This window comes from Cataglyphis hispanica, chromosome 16, assembly GCF_021464435.1.
Source record: "Cataglyphis hispanica isolate Lineage 1 chromosome 16, ULB_Chis1_1.0, whole genome shotgun sequence".
Classification (NCBI taxonomy): Eukaryota; Metazoa; Arthropoda; class Insecta; order Hymenoptera; family Formicidae; genus Cataglyphis; species Cataglyphis hispanica.
Genome location: NC_065969.1, coordinates 6,187,372 through 6,209,629, shown reverse-complemented (window position 1 = coordinate 6,209,629; position 22,258 = coordinate 6,187,372). Strand labels below are relative to the sequence as shown.

The 22,258-nt window shown below is 30.6% G+C and overlaps 3 protein-coding genes across 8 annotated transcripts; 1 reads left to right on the top strand and 2 right to left on the bottom strand.

Moving 5' to 3' along the window:
- Positions 1-23: 23 nt before the first annotated feature.
- LOC126855448 (angiopoietin-2) lies at positions 24-6,527 on the bottom strand. 6 transcript variants are annotated; one of them, XM_050603103.1, is made up of 11 exons: positions 6,198-6,527; positions 4,518-5,797; positions 3,670-3,947; positions 2,961-3,490; positions 2,543-2,805; positions 1,951-2,230; positions 1,607-1,738; positions 1,082-1,269; positions 787-930; positions 512-636; positions 24-356 (listed from the first exon to the last, which is right to left on the bottom strand). In XM_050603103.1, the coding sequence occupies exons 2-11, from the start codon at positions 4,682-4,684 to the stop codon at positions 250-252; spliced, it is 2,214 nt and encodes a 737-aa protein (XP_050459060.1). In that variant the 5' UTR covers positions 4,685-5,797; positions 6,198-6,527; the 3' UTR covers positions 24-249. The 6 variants fall into 6 exon arrangements, with proteins under 6 accessions (XP_050459060.1, XP_050459062.1, XP_050459061.1 ...); XM_050603105.1 differs by lacking the exon at positions 6,198-6,527 and having other exon boundaries at positions 4,518-5,121; positions 5,490-6,181; XM_050603104.1 differs by lacking the exon at positions 6,198-6,527 and having other exon boundaries at positions 4,518-4,705; positions 5,490-6,181.
- Positions 6,528-10,007: 3,480 nt separating this feature from the next.
- LOC126855447 (phosphatase and actin regulator 4B-like) lies at positions 10,008-15,972 on the bottom strand. Its single transcript, XM_050603102.1, has 9 exons — positions 15,717-15,972; positions 14,364-15,568; positions 13,955-14,057; positions 12,053-12,237; positions 11,632-11,969; positions 11,245-11,569; positions 10,925-11,009; positions 10,695-10,824; positions 10,008-10,568 (listed from the first exon to the last, which is right to left on the bottom strand). The coding sequence occupies exons 1-9, from the start codon at positions 15,935-15,937 to the stop codon at positions 10,542-10,544; spliced, it is 2,619 nt and encodes an 872-aa protein (XP_050459059.1). The 5' UTR covers positions 15,938-15,972; the 3' UTR covers positions 10,008-10,541.
- A 948-nt stretch (positions 15,973-16,920) lies between these two features.
- LOC126855737 (fructose-bisphosphate aldolase-like) lies at positions 16,921-21,858 on the top strand (the record flags this gene model as incomplete). The annotated part of the gene is made up of 7 exons (XM_050603601.1): positions 16,921-17,046; positions 18,453-18,662; positions 19,127-19,443; positions 19,823-20,045; positions 20,326-20,505; positions 20,779-20,939; positions 21,518-21,858. Coding segments are annotated over 6 exons (1,215 nt in total), but the record flags the coding sequence as incomplete, so codon positions are not given.
- Between the last annotated feature and the right edge of the window lie 400 nt (positions 21,859-22,258).

The window sequence follows — 22,258 nt, the reverse complement described above, 5'->3', positions numbered from 1 at the left end:
AAAAGACGAATTCGAGAAAGCAGAGATAACTTTATAAAATAAGCTTGAGTCATAATCTTGTCTAAAAATTATAGATGTAAAGTTAACGAAGAAGAAATTCAGAAGAGAACACTTTTTTTTTATGTTCAAATAATTAATGTTTGTGTATTTGCAATAGATGATTTAAGTACTATATGTGCAAGATTATTATTTAATATCGCAAGAAATTTCGATCAAGCTAATTCTAAAGCTTACACATTATTCTAATATTTATATCATTATTGCTGTCGTCGTTGTTGTTGGACCTTTTGGTTTAATCATCATTAATGCACGTTTTAGAGTATAATCCCAACCTCTCCAGCGAAACCATACGATACCTTTAATAACAACATGATTCTTATTTAATATAAAGAATAATATAAAGAAGAGACTAACTGTAACTTTCATTACAATCCTTGCTTATTTTCATTCGATTATCAATTAACACAAAATTTTCTTTAATTATGTTTGTATTAAAAAGTTATAAATGTACCTTGTCGTGCAGTAAGATCTTGCGGATCGTTTAAATAAAGGCCATTCAAGCCACGTCCACAAGATTTCCACCACCAACCACCTTTAAGCATCGAAGCACAATTCAAAGATGATCTATCGTTATCCCTAAAGTCATAAATGTATCTAAATCCAATGCATTTTTGTGGCAAACACATACATCTCTTGCATCATTATATAATGATGTAAGATGCAGAGATGTATTTCATTATATATAATAAATGTATTACACATATGTATGTGTATGTATGTACTTACCTATTGTATGTGGAGAATGGGCTATTATTTGATCCATACCAAGGATCATTCAGTGAATCTCCTGCATTTCCTTCATATCCATCTATCTCTAATTTATAATACTCTCCCTCTGAATAAATCTTAAAATGCGAATATTGAGCATACCTATAATAAAATCAAATTACAATTATATAATATATTTGATGGATTTCATCATTTAACATTTGCATAAATTGCAAATTATAAAACTATTAGTATTTTTCAGCAGTTGTAAACAATTATCAAAAGATAATCAATCTACAATTTATGTGTATACCTTTTGTTACCTTCGAAGTCTTCAAGTTCAACTCTAAGTATGTAATCTTCATTATTTGTTAACATGTATATGTTTTCATTGCCCAGCCAAAATTCCTTAGCAGGATCTCCAAATCCATTTTTATAGTCTCCCCAATCCCTATTGAAATTCTCTCTTGGTTCTCCAAAATCATCCCTTCTTTGAATAACCTTTAAATCAAAATCACTTTTCGTACATAATGTAAATCAAGAATTCGAATATTGCGAGTGGCATTCTGATCGTCGGCATGTAGCATATGGCCTATACATGCGAACGTGTTCGCGCGTATATATCTCATTCTCGCGATTTATTATTGATTGCCAAGATTGTCGAGAGATTATGCGTTCTCTCCCTTATTGGACATATGTATATCTTACTCGATTTCTCAATAAATGACAATATAATTTAAATTAAAATTTAAAGATGCTTTCTTTTCAAACAATTTAATGTCGTAACAAATATGTATATTATTTGATCATATACCACATCATGCAATAATAAACTCACTGTCCAACCACCATCAGCAATTTCCTGTTCGCAATAAACCTTGAGGAACCAATATGTCGTACCACGTATTTGCAAGTAATAGACTCCACTGTCTCTCATTCCTGCATTTAATAAATCCACGCAAGAATAACCCTAGAAATTAATAATATAGCAGCAAATTAAGGCAGAAAATTAAAAGCTCCAATGTCTTCAACAATACACTATTAATTATTAATGGTAAAATTTTTTGTAAATTTCTTTCTCTTACGAAATCATATCTTTTATTGGCTGATGAAATGTACGACTTTGAGAGTAAAGGAAGAGTTGTGTATAAATTATTATTTATGCGATAAATTATAAAATACCTTGATATCCTTATAGTTGACTAATACATCGCTTGTAAAGGTAGAATTCGCTAAACTTGGTTTATTCTTAACGCTCGGAAATATAACCCCCCGATTCCTATTACTTGGTCTAGCAGTATTTGTAGATGTTGCCGTCATAGGTGTCGTAGAATTAGTAGGATTGTTCGAGGGTGAAGCGACAGACGATATCGATGTTGTAGTTGACAAGGGCGGTGAAGCAGTAGGTAGCATAGATGTTGCAGGCATCTCCGTTGCAAAATCTTCGGTTACGCTTACATATCTTCGAATAAAAAGGATGTAAAAATTCTTTGTACGTATGTCATATATATATATATATATATATATGTATGTATAATCAATTTTTTATATACATATATACATATATATATATATATATATATATATATATATATATATATATATAAAAGATATTTCATGCTTCTTTTACTAGAAAATACTTTTAACAAAGAGGAAAAAAGAAATTTCGCCAAATTTTGTGTGCCACGGAGAGAATTATCATTATTTTATGAAACAATATTGTTATACTACCATGTTAATATACTGTGTTTATTGCTTCAAATTTCATTTTTACCTGCTTGGATCATATTCAACAAGCCGATCAATTGTTGGATCTAGTAACAATTCAGCTGGAATCGGACGTTGCGCTAAAGTGGCCACATCGTCCTCTTGCTTCTTCAAACGGCTTTCGACGCCCTCCAGATTCTCAATAATCTTATTTGTTTTTGATCTTAAATCGGCATGAATTTCGCTAATTGCCCTTTCCTGCCTTTGTGTTTGAGTAAGTAATTTGTCGGATTTTGGCAGCAAGTCATCCACCGAGCTCTTGGTCCCTATCTAACATTATATCCAATTTGTCAACATTAATATCATCATGTGCAAAGTTGAGAAGAATCGAGAAATATTTTATTTACGTACTATATTATTACATTCTGCACTCATGTCAGAAATCGGCTGTGTTATGGCATACAATTTTTTCATTCAAAACTTACCACTACATTCCAAACTTGATCCATTTTTTCAGAAACAGTAAGCATCGGATACATTTGTTCGACAAGACGATCAATTTTACTTTGCTTCGTTGGGACTTCGGTCGTTGTTAAATTGAAATGATTTTGTCGATCATTTCCGTAATTTTTCTCGACAATAGCTTCGTGCACATCGGTAACCATATTATATAACGCTCCAAGATTATCCGACACTAAATTCATATGGAATTGAAGTTTTCGATCCATACTACCTGTCGCTTGTCTAAGATTCTCAATTTCGATTGTCATATGATTCATCACTTCGTTACTCATAGCTTTAGTGATTTCAATGACACTCATACTGACAGGTTTTTTCTCACTTGCTTCAGCATTTATATCATCAGTTTGTAAAAAATTATTGTCGAGCTGATTCTTAAGATTAACAAGCTTATGATCGATATCGGAAACTTTTTGATCTAAGGAAACCAATTTTTCGCCAAGCGTTTCAGGAGCCCGATGATTTTGATCATGATGAATTACGCGTATCAGTGGAGCTATAATATATTATATAAATATAATAATTGCATTTTTCGAAATTAAATGATAATGATAATAGAATATATTATCATTCAAATACGATTTTCATTGTATGTAAAAAAGAACATTATCTAAACGACATTATTTAAACAACAAAATACTCTCAAAAACAGCTTCGTATATATCGCACACTTACTATCTTCAGTATGTTCTTCGTTTTTATTTTCGGTAAATCTCGCTGCATGAATAGTTTCCGCTGACATAATGGGATATGCATTGAAAAGTTTCAAATCTAATGTTCTAAGTTTAGTAATAACCGCGTCTGTTTTATCAATATTATCATTTACGCGCGAATCTAAAGCTTCTACTCTTCTCATCAAATGTTCCACTGCCTTGTCTAAATTCTCGATTCGCTGCAATTTGGACTCCAAAGTTGATACTATTACTTCGAAGACGTTAAAAAGATACTGTTCTCTAAAACAAACAATATTCATTGTCTTTGGATTGAATTGAATTATTTACTTCAAATTACCGCTAGAGCCGATTGTCCATTTATCAAAATGGTAAAAGTATATAATAGCATCAATTGTTTACAACTTTTTTTTTTTTTCATTTTCTTTTTGACGATTAATAAGTGAATATTCGTTAATAATTTTGTCATTATAATTGTTATTATTTTATCATTAGAAAATTATGTAATTATTACATAACTTTCCTCCCCTTTCTCTTTCCTCATTCGATTTTGAGGTAAATGAAAAAGAGATTTATTGGTTCGAATCAAATAATGTATTTATCACCTATTAATCGTCTGGCTGATACATCGTCGAATACATCGCACATTTAATATCGTTAGTAAATAAAATATAGTGTGAAACGTATTCGTAAACTATTCATTGTAAGTGAAAAGTTCTGTATAAACGGAGTATCGGCAAATTTTGAAAGTATGTTCGATTAATTTACGTAACCTTCTGAGCACAGTTTAAAATTGTCAGTTCTCCCAAAAAAAAAAGAAAAAAAAAATTGAATACGGATGCAATCTCTCACCTATTTCGTTGTAAATTGCGAGAAGACGACTGTAGCGTAGCGCCGGTATTATTATGGCTTGCACTACGTGTGCTGCGCTGATCAGCGGATGTTCGTGGTAATCTAGGACTTCCCGCTAAGACAAAGCCCAAAAAGCAGCACACGATAACAAACACCGTTTGTCTCATAATTACAAAGTCTTGCAGACTCTAAGTTTCGATGAAAAAAAATCTTGATCAAATAATTACATTTGAAGACGTAAAGAGACACACAGTTACATACAATACATATATAAATGTATATACATGAAAAATTCCAATCTCTACAAATAAGTCAATTTATTGAAAATCTGATGAATAGATGATCTATGCGCGACTTTGCATATACGCTTTCCACTTTTCTTCTCTCCTTTCTTTTTGTCTATCTTTATTGAGTGTATGTGTGTATGTGAATATATATATTTATAATTTCTCTTATAATAATATATAATCACTCCATATCTTCTTTTTTTTATCGCAAGCACTTTGATTTATCACATAATTTGTCACCGATAACGTAAGTGAAAATGCGATTTATTAAGATTTATTTACATCACGAATCTTTTACTCGTCTGCAGCATATAACGCTACAACGCTACAAACAAGAAACACAATTTATGTAAATATCCTAAACTTTTCTGTACAAACTCGTATGTGATTTGATAAATGTATAAAAAAACATCTTGAAAAAATGTCAATGTATCGCACACCCGGAATAATTTTTTCACTTGAAAATAATGCAGAATATTTCAATTATTGTTATTGTATCCGCGTGAACACACCAATCACATACTTATCCAGAGATTTAATCAAAGTTCTAAACTCGCGGAACGAGAAGATACTAATACCGATACTACTCGCATACATTTCCACGCACTCTTTTTTCAAAAATGGAGAACTTTAATATGTGTAGTTTGAAGAAACATCGAGTCGTAAAAAAAAAAAAAAAACATACCAAACAACACTCTCCGGAACATTTGTACGCGAAAAGAGATGTCCAATTTGCTTGAGAGAGCTTTACTCTGCCGTATAGAGTTGAAAGCCAATTTTCTTTTTCTTTTTATTTTATTATCCAATTGGAGTGATAATCAATCCAGCGCATAAAATATTGTACATTTCTTTCATTACATTTGTTGCATCACTGCCTTTTATCTTCCATTTCTTTTCTTCCGCTTTTATTTTTCTTTCCTCCTTCTTAAAGCTTCGTCCTTCTTCTTAAACCTTCTCAAAGCCAATATCACACGTATCACCGTTGATTGAATGCTTGAAAAAAATGTGAGCAAAGTGAAAGATACAATTGACGAACAATTTTTGTTGTTCAAATTGATTATGAATGAAAGTAACGAGGATAAAAAATGTAAAGAGGAGGATTGCACCGCGCGATTGTGAAATATTGCGTGTGTCACGATAAGTTAACTCGCACGATAATACGGATGCAAAGTAATCAACACTGATTTTTTTTTTCTTTTTTTTTTCTTTTTGCAGCGTGTAGACAGAGCTGTTGTAGAACCTCTCAATTGAAGTCATATAATAGATATGCGTTTTTCACGATCGGACGAAAAACGTTACGATGGCATCGCACGTCGATCGCAAGTAATCGACGAGACGAGAAGGCGGGTAGCGGGTACACGCAGTTTCGGTCAACTGTGTAAGACAGACTTACTTTCACATCCAAGTGGCCGCAAGTGCGCTCAAGCGGCAGCGGCAACGGCAGCGCGAACGCGAGCGCGAGCGCACTCGACAATCTCGCGCGACAGCCTCTCGCGCGGAATCCTTTCCCTCCTGACTTGGACTCTCACTACCGTTCCTTTTCCAACTCTCATATCAGCCTGCGGTCCTGCTGGTCCCATTCTCGGTCGACCCATACAGGTGGCGATAAAGGCGGCGAAAAGATTGGAGGTGGGGTACCGTCAGGAATCGGCAACTTTTTCCGTATTGCCTCTGGTACTGTCGGTGCCCCCAGTGTCCAGTACCCGATGCCCGATGCCGTGTACATAGCCCGTGCGCAACGAGTTGCGACGAGAACGAGAACCTCTGCAGAAATGAGACCGAGAGAATGCTATTCCAATGAAAGGGGACTGTGCCTGTCCCGACCCGATTATAAAATTTCATTCAGGAAATATAAAACTCTTCAGATTCCTTTTCATTGCGATTATTCAACGTGTCGTATTCTTGGAACATCTACAAAAAGAAATATTAATTATCATTCCGCATATATACGATGTAAAAGCAGAGAAAAAAAATTAATTTTTCATTTGTCGCATATCTTGAGAAATCAAAACTAAAATATTAAAGCAGATGAGCTGCGTGTGCTTGATATATTTTTGTGCTTGATTGTATTTTTTAAAAGGAAATTTAAGACGCAATATCTCTCTTTTCTTTCCGCAAAATAAAATTGAAGAAAACATTGAATTGTCAACTTTAAATAATTTTCTCAAACACATTGGTCTTCTTCAACTCGCAATCTCGTATTATATAATAAGAATCTACGAGTTATAAATATTTATAACATTCTCTTTCGAAAATATTACCATTGATAATATAATAAAATACATTGTCCTCTGCTTCACAAATTTATTATTGAACTTTAATGTGCGCGCACCATGATTTAGATTTACAATGTACAGACGATAATTATAGTAGTCGTGCGAAAGTATCTAATGCAAATTAAAAATTAAAAAATTAAAAATTACACAAGAATTTTTTTCCATAACCAACAAATGATACCCATCTCGCTGTGATCGTGATCAACAATGCGTGTCGAACGTATCGGAATTTTAAAGATCGTGCCACAAGGTAAAGATAACGAGGGAAAGTGAAGGAAATAAAGAAGTATGTAATATTAAAGTGAATCGAATATATTCAATATTATATCAAGAAGATGAATACATGACAATGGAAAAAGACAAATAAAAATAAATTTAAAAAGAAAAAAAAAAACATTAGAAATAATATAGTATGCGCGAAAAAATGTGATTCAATAATATTAATTATGATTGTCTACTAACAATCGATCCCACTATAGTTTGTTGCGCCTTTTATTTGTGTTTGGAAATAAGATTATAAAAGGAGAGCGAGAGCAAAATAACACGAGACAGCTGCGGGCGAAGTTTGTTCGTTTATAATGCCGAGGATACTGGAGTAAGGCCGAATCACGAATTACGATTCTTTGTCGGAGAATGGTTATATCTCGCCTTGAAATATCCGCTATGATACAATCTCCATATATCCTCGATCTCTCATTGAGCAATCAAGATCGATGAAAATGCACAGCAATCAACAAATTCTCGCAAATCAATTCGTACTCGAAAAATACATGTTATCTTGATCATCCGTCAGTCATGTAATCGTCTCATTGATCAATCAAAACATTGCAACGCAAAAATGCAAGTATTTACTTTGCGACATAATCATTAAACTTTCACACACATACTCCAAACAGGAGTATATATAATATTCCAAACAATATTAACTTAACAATTGCATCTATATATATAATTGTCTTTATTTTTCATAATGAGAGAAACTATGAGATTTTTCAAAATTCCACAATATTTTTATAGCGATAGTTTAGATTTTATCAGATTCCCCTATCTAAATAGTGTGATTACATCACACTTTCGAAAATGAAAGTGCAACGTATGAAAGTCATGATTATGTAAGTACAAGCTAGTACAAGCTGGTAAGTTCATAAAAATTGTAATAGGGTTGCCATGTAAAAATGCTACTAAAATTTGAAAATTTTTTTCACCTAAAATTTTCTCTCATTTATAATCAATTATTTTACTTTGTGAGGTATAAACAAGCATTTATATATATATATATATATTTGAATTGCTATAAATTTCTTTTTTATTATACTTTAATTATTATATATATACATATTTAATAATTAAAGTAATTACTTAACATTTTTAATTTGATGCATAAATCTAAAAAAGAAATTAAATTGATTAAAAGAAAATATTTAGGACGCAAAATTTATCGAGATCACAAGGATTTTTCGCATTATTGTCTTAAGTAAAACTATCACAGAAAATACCATTTCTTAACTGAAAATGGATAAAGGCACTTTAATTAGAGAAATGGTGGTCAGTATCTCGCCACGCCTCCTCCTCTCTCTTTTTCTTCCTTTCTCATTTGATGTAAAAATATCTAAAAAATATATACATACATATATGCATACATACATATATATTTATATATAGCAATATACACAGAAATATATTTACGAATGTTTTGTTTTATATGTAACATGTACGTTAAAGGTGAACAACCTTTTTAACAAATACACGTCAAATTATATTCAATTATATTCATTCAATCTCATCTACTTTATTATATATTTGAAATAAATAAAAAAAATAGTAAGAGAGAGAGAGAGAGAGAGAGAGAGAGAGAGAGAGAAAGAGAGAGATGAACCTAAATTTATTTCCAAAAAATTGCCGACAAAAAGAAAATGTTTCAATAATATAATTATTATAATTATAAATTATAAAATTTATTATAGGTATTATAGGTAAATTCTCAGATAATATGCTATAAATGACTGACGGAAAAGCCGTTAAATCTCTTACGCGATTTTAAACCATGGAGACATTTGGACCAACAATATACTCTTCAGAAATGAAGTATTTTTTTCTCTCTCTTTCCATATTTAAATATTATTCTTAAATTTATTAGACATTCATCGATGAGATATATATGAGATAGATATGTGTGAAATATGAGAAATAGTTTCTCGTTTTCTAATATTATTTCAATATATATCTTGACATATTTTCTGCAGTATATTTCATTTCAGGATGGAAAGACTCCTTGTGATTTGCATTTCCTAGATCTCCAGTGATGCGTCGCCCGTTTTAGATATAGTTTATATATTCTTTTGCTGCTGTACACAGGAAATTAGAAGCAAATATTATGATCAATTGATAAACGAATATTATGAAGCAAATTTGCAGCAATTGTCCAAGTGTCTCGAAAGATTTGGTTACGATTCTAATACCCTCTTCCCTTAAAAATTATTTCAATATTGTATTAGATTCGAAAAATCTGCAGCAGGAATGGCTCTTTGCGTCTTACATTTATTTATTTCTATTGAGAGTGATATACAAATTGCATATAATGATACAAGTGTCCTCGAAAAAAGATTAAAAAATATTTTTAATAAAAATATGATAAAGAGCAATTTCAAAGATCTTGTCGACAAAAATTATATATAATTATATACATTAGAACTTTCTTATTTATACCTTAATTATATACATGTTAAACAAAAGATATAAGTAATTAAACGTATACATTATTTTTTATTATGTACTATGTAATATATAGGATTCCACAAAAATATTAACTGATATCTCAATCGAAACGTTTAGAGAAAAATCAAAAGGAAATCTGGGAATTAAAGAAAAAAAAATGTAAAGTATTAGAGATTAGAATATTCATGTGTTACTATAAATATAATCTACTCTTTACCAGAATAATATATTTTATTAAAGAAATTTTTCGTTGACAATGGCATACAGACGCAAATGTAACTTGCAAGAATTGTGAGTTCTTGTTCTTCTTTTGGAGGTTTTCTGACATTGTAATTAAAAATACTGGGTACAAGTATGGCCATTACTTTTAATATATGTGTAAACAGTCGTGAAAAATTACGCTTGTATATAAATAATAATGAAATTTTCGCAAATCAATGGCATATTCATCGAGAAATCGAATAACTGAGAGAAAATAAAAGTTTTCTTACAGAAAAAAAGCATGTATATAGAAAACATTTGTTCATAAATTTCTCTATATTAATATATCCCTCATTTGTATATATCAAAGCAATTTTCTCTGAAACAGTTTTATTCAAAGAAAAACAAAAATTTTATAAGAGATGTATTTTAAAATGAAATATCAATCTCAAATATATACAAAATAAAAGCAATTTATATTCTACACTGTTCTGCAATAAAGAGAATATGTGTGTTCAGAGTTATATCTCTTACAATTAGCTCTCTTAATAATAAGGTCTTCTCGGATTATTCTGGAAAAAAAACACATGATTTCAATATTATATATATATATATATATATATATATATATATATATATATATATAAATTATTAACATACACATTTCTGATATTTATTGTAATAATGATAGTGCTTACTAGTGGATTAGGCCTAAATCTGTAGGCGAGCATCATCCGTTTCCTATATGCATCAAATTCGTCATCGTCCCTAGATACTCCATCTGGTCTTTCTGAACCTAAACCCGCACTGTCGAGTCTATTCGTCGCTCTAGAAAAATTCATACATCAAGAATTTCAGAATATTTGACAAAACGAGAACAAATTAATATTAACATAATAATATTGTTATGTATAAAACTAGATTTTACTTATTAACTGGTTCAATACGACCGCTACCCTCACTACCCAAGCCTTGTCCTTCACTCCATCCAAGCTTTTGTAACATTTGAAATCCTGCAAATGAAAAAATATAAGTTATAGAATCAATTCAAATAAATCTAAAGAAAACAAGAGATTTCACTAGTATTTTTAAAGTATTTGTCAAGTTGATAATTAATAGAAAGTGGGAAGATAATTATCATACAAATTTTAATATTTTACACAAATCATGTTGTTATATGAATAATGAGAATAAACACACACACACACCTACAGACATATAAAGAAATACTTCATGTATGAAATATACCTATATTATCTTCTTTTAACTTGTATTCTTTATAATCGCTCAAATCAGGTTCTTTTCCTTGTTTTACGGCATTATATTGTTCCATAAATTTTTTTAACTCGTCTGGTGGTAGAAAATCGCCAATATGATGTTTGCCTTCTGCTTGTGCAGTTAATTCCTCGGCCCACATTTGTGTCGCTTCCATTTCAGCAGACCTTAGTTTGTGTTCCCAAGTTCCACCTTCTGTCTCTTCATCGCTATCGTATTCGTATTTATGTTTCCCTTGTGCTTCCAAACGTTTCACTTCTTCCCTTTTTTTCAAAAGATTTTGATACAAGAGATTTATCTGAAATATATTAGTTTTGTTAATGTGTATATATAAAATAATCTAATGCGACAATAATCTACCTTATAATGATCCTCTGCCTTTTTCCATTGTTCTTCATTTAGATCGAGCGTACCAAATGTCTGTCTCGCATAATGGATAAGCGCAGGATCGTTTCGTGAAATCTTAGTAAGCATTGGATTTTTTGATTTAATATCTTGTCCCTTTGATGAGGAGGGTAGTATGACAGCGGGTTGGCCAATTTGTCCCGGTATAGCTATACCAGGTTGAGATAATATGGAACTTGATCTATTACCAGAAGACACACTTGTTTCTGTAACGAGAACTTTGGCATCCGGATCGCCCCAACGACTACGTCTTTTTCTTTTCCGTTCTTCCCTGTTATCGTCCTTTGGCTGATCTATCAACGGAGTATATGCATTATGCAATAAGACTTTTATCAAGTATCATTAAAATCATTTGAGATGTTCCAATTTTACTTACCATGTGGAATTGTATGAGATTTCTGTAATTTATCCGCCTCGTCATTGTCACTAAGAGCTTCTTCGGGACAATAAAGTTCCGCACCACTATTCTTCTTATCCTTATCTTTTGGCTTCTCCGCACGAAATTTTGAAACCAATCCCCTGTACTGCAGATACGCTGCACTTTGCTTTTGATGCAGAAACCTTGATTAAAATGATACTTAAAACGCTGTCTAGTGACATGTATTCCTAGATACAATACTTTCATAAAAAAGAATATAACGCGTTAATATGTGTAAAAACAAAAATAATATAAACAAATTTGTCACTGCAATTGAATTTGATTAAAATTGTGATTGATATCTTCTAATCACTGATACATTGGAATCCCGTTAGTATCGCACGATACTCTTCGGAATATTGCCAATCGTTTCAAGTTTAATAAAGAATTCACGATATTTATTGTCAATTTTTAATTAAATATCTTTTTCTATCTAAAAAAAAAATTGTACATTACAAAATATATCAAATATTAGTATAAATTATCAAATATTAATATACTAGTATTATCAGTTAAAAAATTTTGAAAGAAAGAAAAAATCGTACATAGTATCTAGCAATGCATTTTATTACTTCGGGATATTAATGTATCTGTAATAATGTACGTAATATTCTATATTTGTAAATTTATATAAAATTAATATATTAGCATATCAAATGATATGATTGTTATATTATTTACATAAACTTTTGTAAAATTTTTTAAGTGAAGCTACTAACGTTATTTACGCCAATGATGATTATGTATAATTATAGCTTAGATTTATTTTAAATAAAGATATATATATATATATATATATATATATATATATATATATATATATATATATATATATATAATGCAACATTTTAATTGGATTAAAGAAAGTTGGAAGCATTGTTATAAGATAATACATTTAGTATAAATCTACTTCAAAACGTGTGTAATATATATATATATATATATATATATATATATATATATATATATATATATATATATATTTATCTACTTTTTATTATTAATACTGTTTATCTCATTATATTTTTATTATGCAACTGATTATCCACATTATGGTTAGATATATTATGTTTTTGCCAAAGAAATATATTGAAACGAGATAATAAAATAAAACCCGATATATTTGAAAATAAATAAATAAATAAATTAAGTTAAATAAAAAAAAAAAAAAAGCCTACAGAACAGATAAGATATATGCTTACAAATTTGATGTAATATATACAAAAATTCAATAAGAAAACAATATTTTGCCTCAAGTCTTTTTACACAATTATATCTTTTATAACATTTTCTTGTAGTTTTACATATAAATATTTTTTTTATGTGCACATAAACTACTATATGAGCAGAATATACAGTAAATAATTCTATTATAATAAAAATAAACAATTTTTTATACTAAGTTATAGAAAAATATGTCAAATATATAATATATATGTAATATCATTATTGTGATTACAAGAAAGAATATATTCAATGTTAGAATGTATATATTATTAGCAAGTTTATTAAATCTAGAATATGTCATATATGTAGATTGTTTTATGAAAATATGAGAAATATGTATTATATATACACGCGCGCCCGTGTCTGTTATAATAAACAAATTTCCTTGTAATACAATTGATATTTAGGAATGCAAGCACATATATTTGCAATAATTCACATTAAGCAGACAGTTAACAAAGTTGTATATTCAATTTTTCGTGTTACTGATATGTTAAGAAATATATAATAGATATTTGATATTCTATAAAATAAAAAAATGTTCCAGAGAAATATATAAAAATATTAATGTTGTGTATTGCAAATTAGGAATAGGGAATGGAAATATTAAGGACCAGTGAGGACAGTAGTTACCATAATTTAGGATCTTGAGCATTCTTCTCTCGCACTTCTTGTTCAATTTCATCTCCACAGTCAGCCACGATGCGTGCCAGTTGCTCAGCCTCTACTAGACACACTTAGAACCCTTCGTCAGACACTTTGTATAAGAATATCTTAATTCGCGGTTTTTTTTTGTTATTTTATATACATACACATATACATATTTCATATTCATACTGATTCAGATAGAAATAAAAAATATTATTTATATAATTCCATTTAAAATACCATGTCTCATAAACAAATAATCTTCCAACAATCCACAATATTAAAATTGCACAAAAGAGATGAGAAACAAGTTTTTTCTGCTTATAAATAACGTTATTATGCAATAAAAAAAAAAATATATATATATATATATTCCTCAAATGTGATATCTTACCTTGTTCAGGACTTTGTAGATTAGTCGGCGGTCTCACAGGCGGTGGTATTTGAATATTAGGAGGGCCCACAGAGATAGGTACCTGATTAGAAAGAGTATAGCCAGTGGACACAAGACCGCGCGATGGTGCTGTATTCGCAATGACAGTGGGAGGTGGAACATTCGGCGGAGGAATATTCAAGTTTGGTGGTGGAATCGAATTAATCGTTGATGGAACAGTATGCACTGGTGGAGGAGCTGACATTATCATGGATGTTATCACATTTGGAGGTGGAACATTGGCCACGCTTGGTACTGTCACCACGATGGTTTGTGAGCCCGTAATAGGTATCATGGTCGGTGGCATTTGCGACATCGGTGGTAAAATATTCGGTGGTGGTATGTTAGGTGGTGGAATATTTGGATGCTGTAAGTTAGTGCTACATGATGGGGGTGGTATGCTGCATTGTTGTGGATTTTGTATAAGGTGTTGTTGTCCATTGGATGACGAAGATAAATTAGACATTGGCATAGATTGAGATAATTGCATGTTTGGTGGTGGAACATTTGTATTAGGCGGAATGGTTTGGATAGGGAGAGCAGGACGTATAATATGTGATGGTGCAATTTGCATTCTAACATTGTTAGAATGATCACTTATATTTGTGTAATTGGTGTTGAAATTCTTTGACACTGGTATCCTCTGCAAATGCGTGGATGGAACGCTTGGTGTCAAATTTCTTATATTCGGAGGCGGAATATTTGTCATTTGCATTTGCACTGGTTGAGACATAAGAGATGGGATGGAAGAAGCATGATTATTACTTTGAATCGGAAATTGATTAAATTGTGCACGTTGTCCATTCTGCGATTGATTATAACTGTGCCGTGTCTCAGGACTAGGCGACGATCTCCGCCTTGTAGGTGATGGGCTCGAAGAAGAACTGTGTTTTCTATCCAAATTTCTTCCCCAACGCGAATCATTTCTTCTACGATCTCTTCTACTGTCCCAATCTCTACTTTTTTCGTCATCCCGTTTTCTTTCTTTGTCTCTTTCTCTACTGTCATAGTTCTTCTCATCTTTTTTTTTATCTTCAGGCTTATCCGGCTGAATTTCTTGCCTGCCAGTTGTTTTATTTGCTATTTTCTTAAATTGATCGAGAAAACTACCATCATTGGCAAATACATTCATAGAAAGGGATGTGATAGACTTTTCATCTTCCTCCCTATAGATACGCAAATAAATGATGAATTTTGCTTTCATATTTCCTAATTAATCAATATAGATATTAAACAAATAAATTATATAATGATAAGCTTCAGCTTTCGGGATTGAATTGATATAATAAAACGATGAGCACGAAGGAGACTTACTTTAGACAATTGCCTTTACTAACTGTTGTGGTCGAAGTTGACGAATTTGACTTTTTCATGCATTCTACGGCTTCTTTTGCTTTCTGTTCTTGCATTTTCGCTTGAATTTCCAATTTCTTTTGTTGGATAATTTGTTCTTGCTTTGACATTTGCGCGAAGCGTTCATTTCGCGAAGTTTTTGATACAAATGGATCGGATCCCTTTACACCACGATACGCCATTTTTGTTGTTCACAGTTTACAGTTGTTCAATGATGCATGTAGTATGTATATATATGATATATGATATATATATATATACATATATATTTTAAAGCGTTATGCAAGCGGCTACGAAATTTTACAAAGTACTTTTAATAAGCAATAATAAAAAAGATGTCTATAAATATTTTACATATACTTTCAATACAACGAATCGAGAAAAAATTTATGCTTAACTCTTTGCATGCAAAAGTTTTATATTTTATCAAATAAAATAATGTCATTGATGTCAGCCATAGCCAATACATGCTTTTATGTAAGAGATGTATGATCCACATGATGCTTGCCAAATAAAACTAGATCGCACTTAATGCAGGATTCATAGATGTTTTGCTTGCGACCTGCCTCGCGCGTGTGCATGATGCGTTATATTTAATATAAATAACAATAATAATATTACTGATAGTATTAAAATTATATTACTGTTCTAGAGTTACTTATGTTATAAATTTGTACATGTGCGCGCGCCGCAGCTCATGAAACGAGGTGAAAATTACAAAAGTGAGCAGATTTACTAGATTTCAACAAATGAAATTGTAGATATTCTAGTGAATTTCCTCACTTTTGTATTTTTCACTTCGTTTCGAAAACCGTAATAGGCCTCCTGCACATAGGACATAGAACGCGACAAAAGGCAATGCAATAGCCAATCAATTTACAACTTGACCATAAGAGCAAAAAAATTAATTGATTATCGCGTCGTCTTTTACCGTGAAAAACCTCGTGAGCCTCCTTCGAGCCTAAACCTATTGCGGAAATCCCGGGTCCCATAATCGTAACGTGAGGATTCGACCAATCGCATTGCTTAATTTGGACGTCCATAACAATGCAACATCCAAATTAAGCAATGCGATTGATCGAATCTTTACGTTATGGTTATGATTACGATTATGGAAATAAGTGTGTGTGATCGGCTTAATGCAAATCACGAATATTAATTTTGTATTTTTATCCTCGAAAATCCTCGAAAATTCGCGTGGAATGTGAAATACTTCATCTCCTCCCGCTCCAGGATTCATCCACCATCATCTCTTTTGCATACTTCGCTCCTCGCGAAATATATTTTCCTGGTAATTGAGAAACGAATTTTTCAGCAAATTTTGAAACATATTAGCGCACTACTTATTATTACTACTTACTACGAACGCTATTAGGCGCCGCGCGATGCGCAACCTTTTTGCAAAATATATTCTCCTGCAAATTCTCAAACGCAAATTTTCAAAGATATTTATTAAAGATGCAAAATTAATATTCATCTGCATTACTAACTGTTAATTGTTCTACTACTAGCACTACACGTATACTTTTTTGCGATCAAATTTCGATATACTTTTGATTTCGATTTCATCGCTCGTTTCGATTTCTAAAAAATATCGATTTTGTGTCAAAACCGCAATTAATGCATATTTCGGCTTTTCTTTACGTTTGTACTTGACAAAAATCTTTAGAGTTATTCTTTATGCAATCACATATATGTTAATAAATACGTAAATGACATTATTGATGGAATAAATTAATAAAAAAATATATCACAATATATATATATATATATATATATATACATATGTCATTGCTTTTCGACATCGGAAAATTATGCAATTTGAGGAAAAATGTTGTTGCAAAAACAAGGTAATCTTTACGCTTCATTTCATCATCATGTATTGCCGTTGCTTTAATTATATTCAATCTATATATTAAAGTCAATTATTATATTTGACAATATAGAAAAGCTATATATATAATTAATAACTTCAAATACTTGGCAATTAAATACACAAAAAGCAGATGTTATATTTTCTTATTAATGTATACAAATATTATAATTAGATATATATTATATATCTTAAAAGCAGATCTATACTGGCTAAAAATAATTAATCGCAAATAAGTATCTTTTTGGATAGTTTATTTATATCATAAATTCGATCGCGTAATAAAACGATGAGATTTTCACAAACACAAAATGCAATGTGTGTACTATCTCGTGATTTAATTTGATTTCGCAAGAAAACTTTATACACAGTTTATTTACGAATATCGTGTTCTACTCGATGATATCTTGCAAATATCGGTAACCAGTAGTAAAACAGGTCATTGGGTTAAATAATAAATTTCATTAACAGTCATTGAAATCAAATATATTTTTTGATATATTTTTAAATATTTGATGTCAATCATCACAGGTCAGAAAGAAAGAAAGAGAACAAGCGAGAGAGTTTATGATAAAAAAAAATTTCTGTATTTTAATACATTTCTCTTTCTCTCTTCTAACATGTATTCTGTTAACTGTTGTTAAGGCCCACAATATATATATATATATATATATATATATATATATATATATATATATATATATATATCAAATTAGAATATAAAAAAACTTCTTTACTAATTAGTTATTTCATTATCTCTGAATATATATTTTATTGAAAAAATTTTATATCAGTACTCATTTTTTATTTGTACACATGTTTAGATTTCATCATCCGCAAAATGTGCCAAACTCGATCCTGCCATCTGTTTGGAATTACAAAAGATCATCGAGACGATCACCGCACCTGGAAAAGGATTATTAGCCTGCGACGAGACACCGGCGAGTCTGGAACAAAGATTCCAAGAGCTCGGTATAGAAAACACCGAAGTTACGAGATGTGCTTATCGAGAGATGCTGTTTTCTGCGGATAAGGTCACTACATACAACGGCGGTCGAAATTTTAAATTGCACGAGAAAAACATTACGCAACAGATTCTAAATATAACTGCAATCTCAATAGTGTACTCAAGAGTATAATGTACAACAATTAAATTAACGCATTTGAAAAATTTATTTTTTGCAAATATTATCTAAATAGAGATAAAAGTAAGATAAATAAAAATAACAATTTCTTTTTTTTCTAAAAGTCAGTATACATGTAAACTTGTTACAAATTAATTAATTTTTATTATTAAAAACTTGTTCATTATTCAGGAATATTTAAACATGCATATTTCTTCATTAATAACTTGAATTATATATGTATTGTAAATATGGAGAATTTTATTAAGCAAATATTATGAATTATTTCTCTCTCAAATCAATATACATTTTTAGTACAGTATAACAATATATATTATATACATATATTATAATAATCTCATATATTTTTTTAGTCTCAACTCTCGCGATATATAAGCGGCGTGATTCTGCATCACGAAACAATCTATCAGAAAACGTCGAAAGATATAGAATTTGTCGAGTTTTTACGTCAAAGGAACATTGTAGCCGGCATCAAGGTCGATCGAGGCCTGGTGCCGCTTCTAGGTACCGAGGACGAGAAAACTACACAAGGTTTGGATGACCTACGGGAAAATTGTATTCGCTACAAAAAAGATGGCTGCCATTTTGCCAAGTGGAGATGCGTCTTTTCAATTTCGGAACGATGTCCTAGTCAATTGGCGATGAACACCAATGCAAACGTTCTTGCGAGGTATTTGGTCATTTCGATATTCGCATATACTTATATATCGCGCACATACTTATATACGCGCACATACTTATATATTTGGCACAACATCGTAAAAATTTATGCGTTTATGTTGCGCAATAAACTTTATAGAGTCTTGTCATAAAAATTATATACGTGCTTTTCATAGTTGACGACACGATAATTGTGTTGTATACTATACCGGTGGATAAAAATTCGAAATTTGATAGAATTATAAAAGCAATAATTTGTATATGGAAATTGCATAAAATATACAATTTGTAAACATTGTCATTGTACAATATAGAGTGTCCGTTATGTATAACATGTAACATATTTTCGTTGATGTATTTTCGTTGAGTAGCTCGTTGCTCTTATCTAGATTTGCCAACATTTGCCAGAGCGCGCGAATGGTTCCCATAGTGGAACCGGAAATATTGAGCAATGGCGAATATGATATAAATCAAGCCCTGCGAGTTCACGAAGAGATGTTGTCCACTTTATTTCATACATTAAACGAACATCATGTATATCTCGAAGGGATGATTTTGAAGCCATCAATGGTGTGGTCGGGAATTCAAAAACCCACAAGATGCACATCGCAGGTGTTATTTAACAAATTTTAATAAGATTAAACATATATATGTATTATATCTTTTTTTTCTAAGAATATATTTTTATTTAATATTTGTCTAAAGAAGTTAAAGTAATATTAAATTGATTAAAATACTTTATCATAAATATAAAATATTTAATAATTTATTAATAATTATTGTTTTTAAAATGTAAAACTTTATAAAATTAAATTTTTATATTCAATAAATCAATACTTTGTAAATTGTTGATGTATTACTTAATTATATTACAAAAAAATTTGCGTTACAGATCGTTGCTGAGTATACATTAAAAGCATTACGAAGAACAGTTCCTGCAGCAATTCCGGCAATTTTTTTTCTGAGCGGTGGTCAAAGTGACGAAGAATCTGTGCTAAATCTTAACGCAATTAACATGCATGATGATAAGAAACCGTGGAGACTCAGTTTCTGTTACGGACGTGCTCTGCAGGTACATTTATCAAAATTCATGTGATTTTAAATAATTAAATTTACTTAATTATAAATTATAATTAAATGTATTTAATTATTTAAAGTTATTAATAGTATTTTTCATAAATTCTTTGGCAATATATTAAAGACTGTAGACGATAAGAAAAATCTATGGAATAAAAAAACGCGAATAATTTAGAAAATCTTACTATAATAAACTTGTGTTAAAGCTTTAAGAACATTAAAATTTAACTTAGGCTTTCTGAAACTTATACTATCTATTTTGTCATAGAATTCAGCAATGAAAATTTGGAAAAACAACCCGGAGAATATAAATCAGGCTCAAACCGTCTTCCTTGCAAGAGCCAAATTATGCTCCGAAGCGTCTTTAGGAGAGTTACAATTTGGGGAGAACGACAGGCTCATTCAAAATATCAATGATATCTTTTGATCGTAAGAACATTATAAAAATCGAGTTAATTAGATACTGGATATATTTATTTTATATTATTAAACACAAAGCACACACTTATAAAATTTTACAGAATCTTATTACAAGTACATTTTTTTATATAAAAAAATGATAAAGGATAAAGCTACTTTCTATATCATATTTTTTGTTGGAATAAATATAATTAACAATAAGTTCCGATATTCACTGCCAGTACTGAAAATCTATATTATATAGTGTATGTGATATAAACTATAGATTTTCTACTGACAGTGGAATCTGAACTGAAAATTTATGCAGCTTATAAATAATGATAAATAATTTTGCACTTTTGAAACGCTAAAACGGCGGTATCTAACGGCGCTAAAACGGTAATATCTACAAAAATATCATTTATCACTCAAAATATATGTAATCAAATGTTCCATGTATAAAAATATTGAATAGTATAAATATATTTATATCTCATTTTCATTCACTATTATCAATATTTGTATCAATATCAACATTTTCATGTATTTGACTGAATGTAAAAAAAATTTCAAGCACATTGAATAAATATGATGTGAAAAAATTACAGAATGATGCAATGAGAATAAAAGTCCGAAGAAATCGTATCACTTAGAGTTCACTGGCACATTATAAGAATGCAAAGCGACAAGAATCTGTCAACCTCATTTTGTCAATGGATATTTATCACTCATGATAGGACACTTTGACGAATATAAAAAGGGAGACATGTTCCGACGATATTAACACACGCATCACACGATACTAATGGATACATCAATCTTTAATAATGTTTGGAAAATGTGCTCGTCAATTTCGGTGAATGTCGAGCAAGGTGCCCTTGAGTGACCTTTAAAGCAGCGGTTCTCAGCGCAAAGCTCTTGTACTTGGACTTGTCTGTCTATGTACTAGTCGATATGTCATCATCGTCAGCGATGCTCCAATGCCCTCTTTCCCAAATGGCTCATTCACGTGGTATACACCAGTAACGTAACAAGCGAGTGCAGCAAAACGATGACATTGAAGAAAATTTGCTCAGACATTGTAAGACAACCTTAATTAATTGAATTTAATTCATACATAATATATATGCATGTGTTTAATCGTGTTATGAGATAATCACAATTTATGATTAGCAAATGTCTTGAAGTAATGTTTAATTAATGGGAATGAAACCAAATATTAATTGTAAGTTATATATCTACCTTTATTTTACGTTCTTCTAATTATATATGTTTCATATATATTTTTGTTTGTATGCATTTCTCAAATTTTTATCATTATTATTGTCCGCTTTACGAATGTGCCCTAG

Excerpts from the sequence above, each read along its gene's own strand:
- LOC126855448 (XM_050603103.1), bottom strand. The coding sequence starts at position 4,684 with ATGAGACAAACGGTGTTTGTTATCGTGTGCTGCTTTTTGGGCTTTGTC. Across the intron at positions 2,806-2,960 it reads ATCAAGTTTGGAATGTAGTG|ATAGGGACCAAGAGCTCGGT; the intron begins GTAAGTTTTGAA and ends ATATAATGTTAG. Across the intron at positions 1,270-1,606 it reads TTGCTGATGGTGGTTGGACA|GTTATTCAAAGAAGGGATGA; the intron begins GTGAGTTTATTA and ends TTTGATTTAAAG.
- LOC126855447 (XM_050603102.1), bottom strand. The coding sequence starts at position 15,937 with ATGGCGTATCGTGGTGTAAAGGGATCCGATCCATTTGTATCAAAAACT. Across the intron at positions 14,058-14,363 it reads TCTACAAAGTCCTGAACAAG|TGTGTCTAGTAGAGGCTGAG; the intron begins GTAAGATATCAC and ends AAGGGTTCTAAG. Across the intron at positions 10,569-10,694 it reads GATTTAGGCCTAATCCACTA|AATAATCCGAGAAGACCTTA; the intron begins GTAAGCACTATC and ends TTTTTTTTCCAG.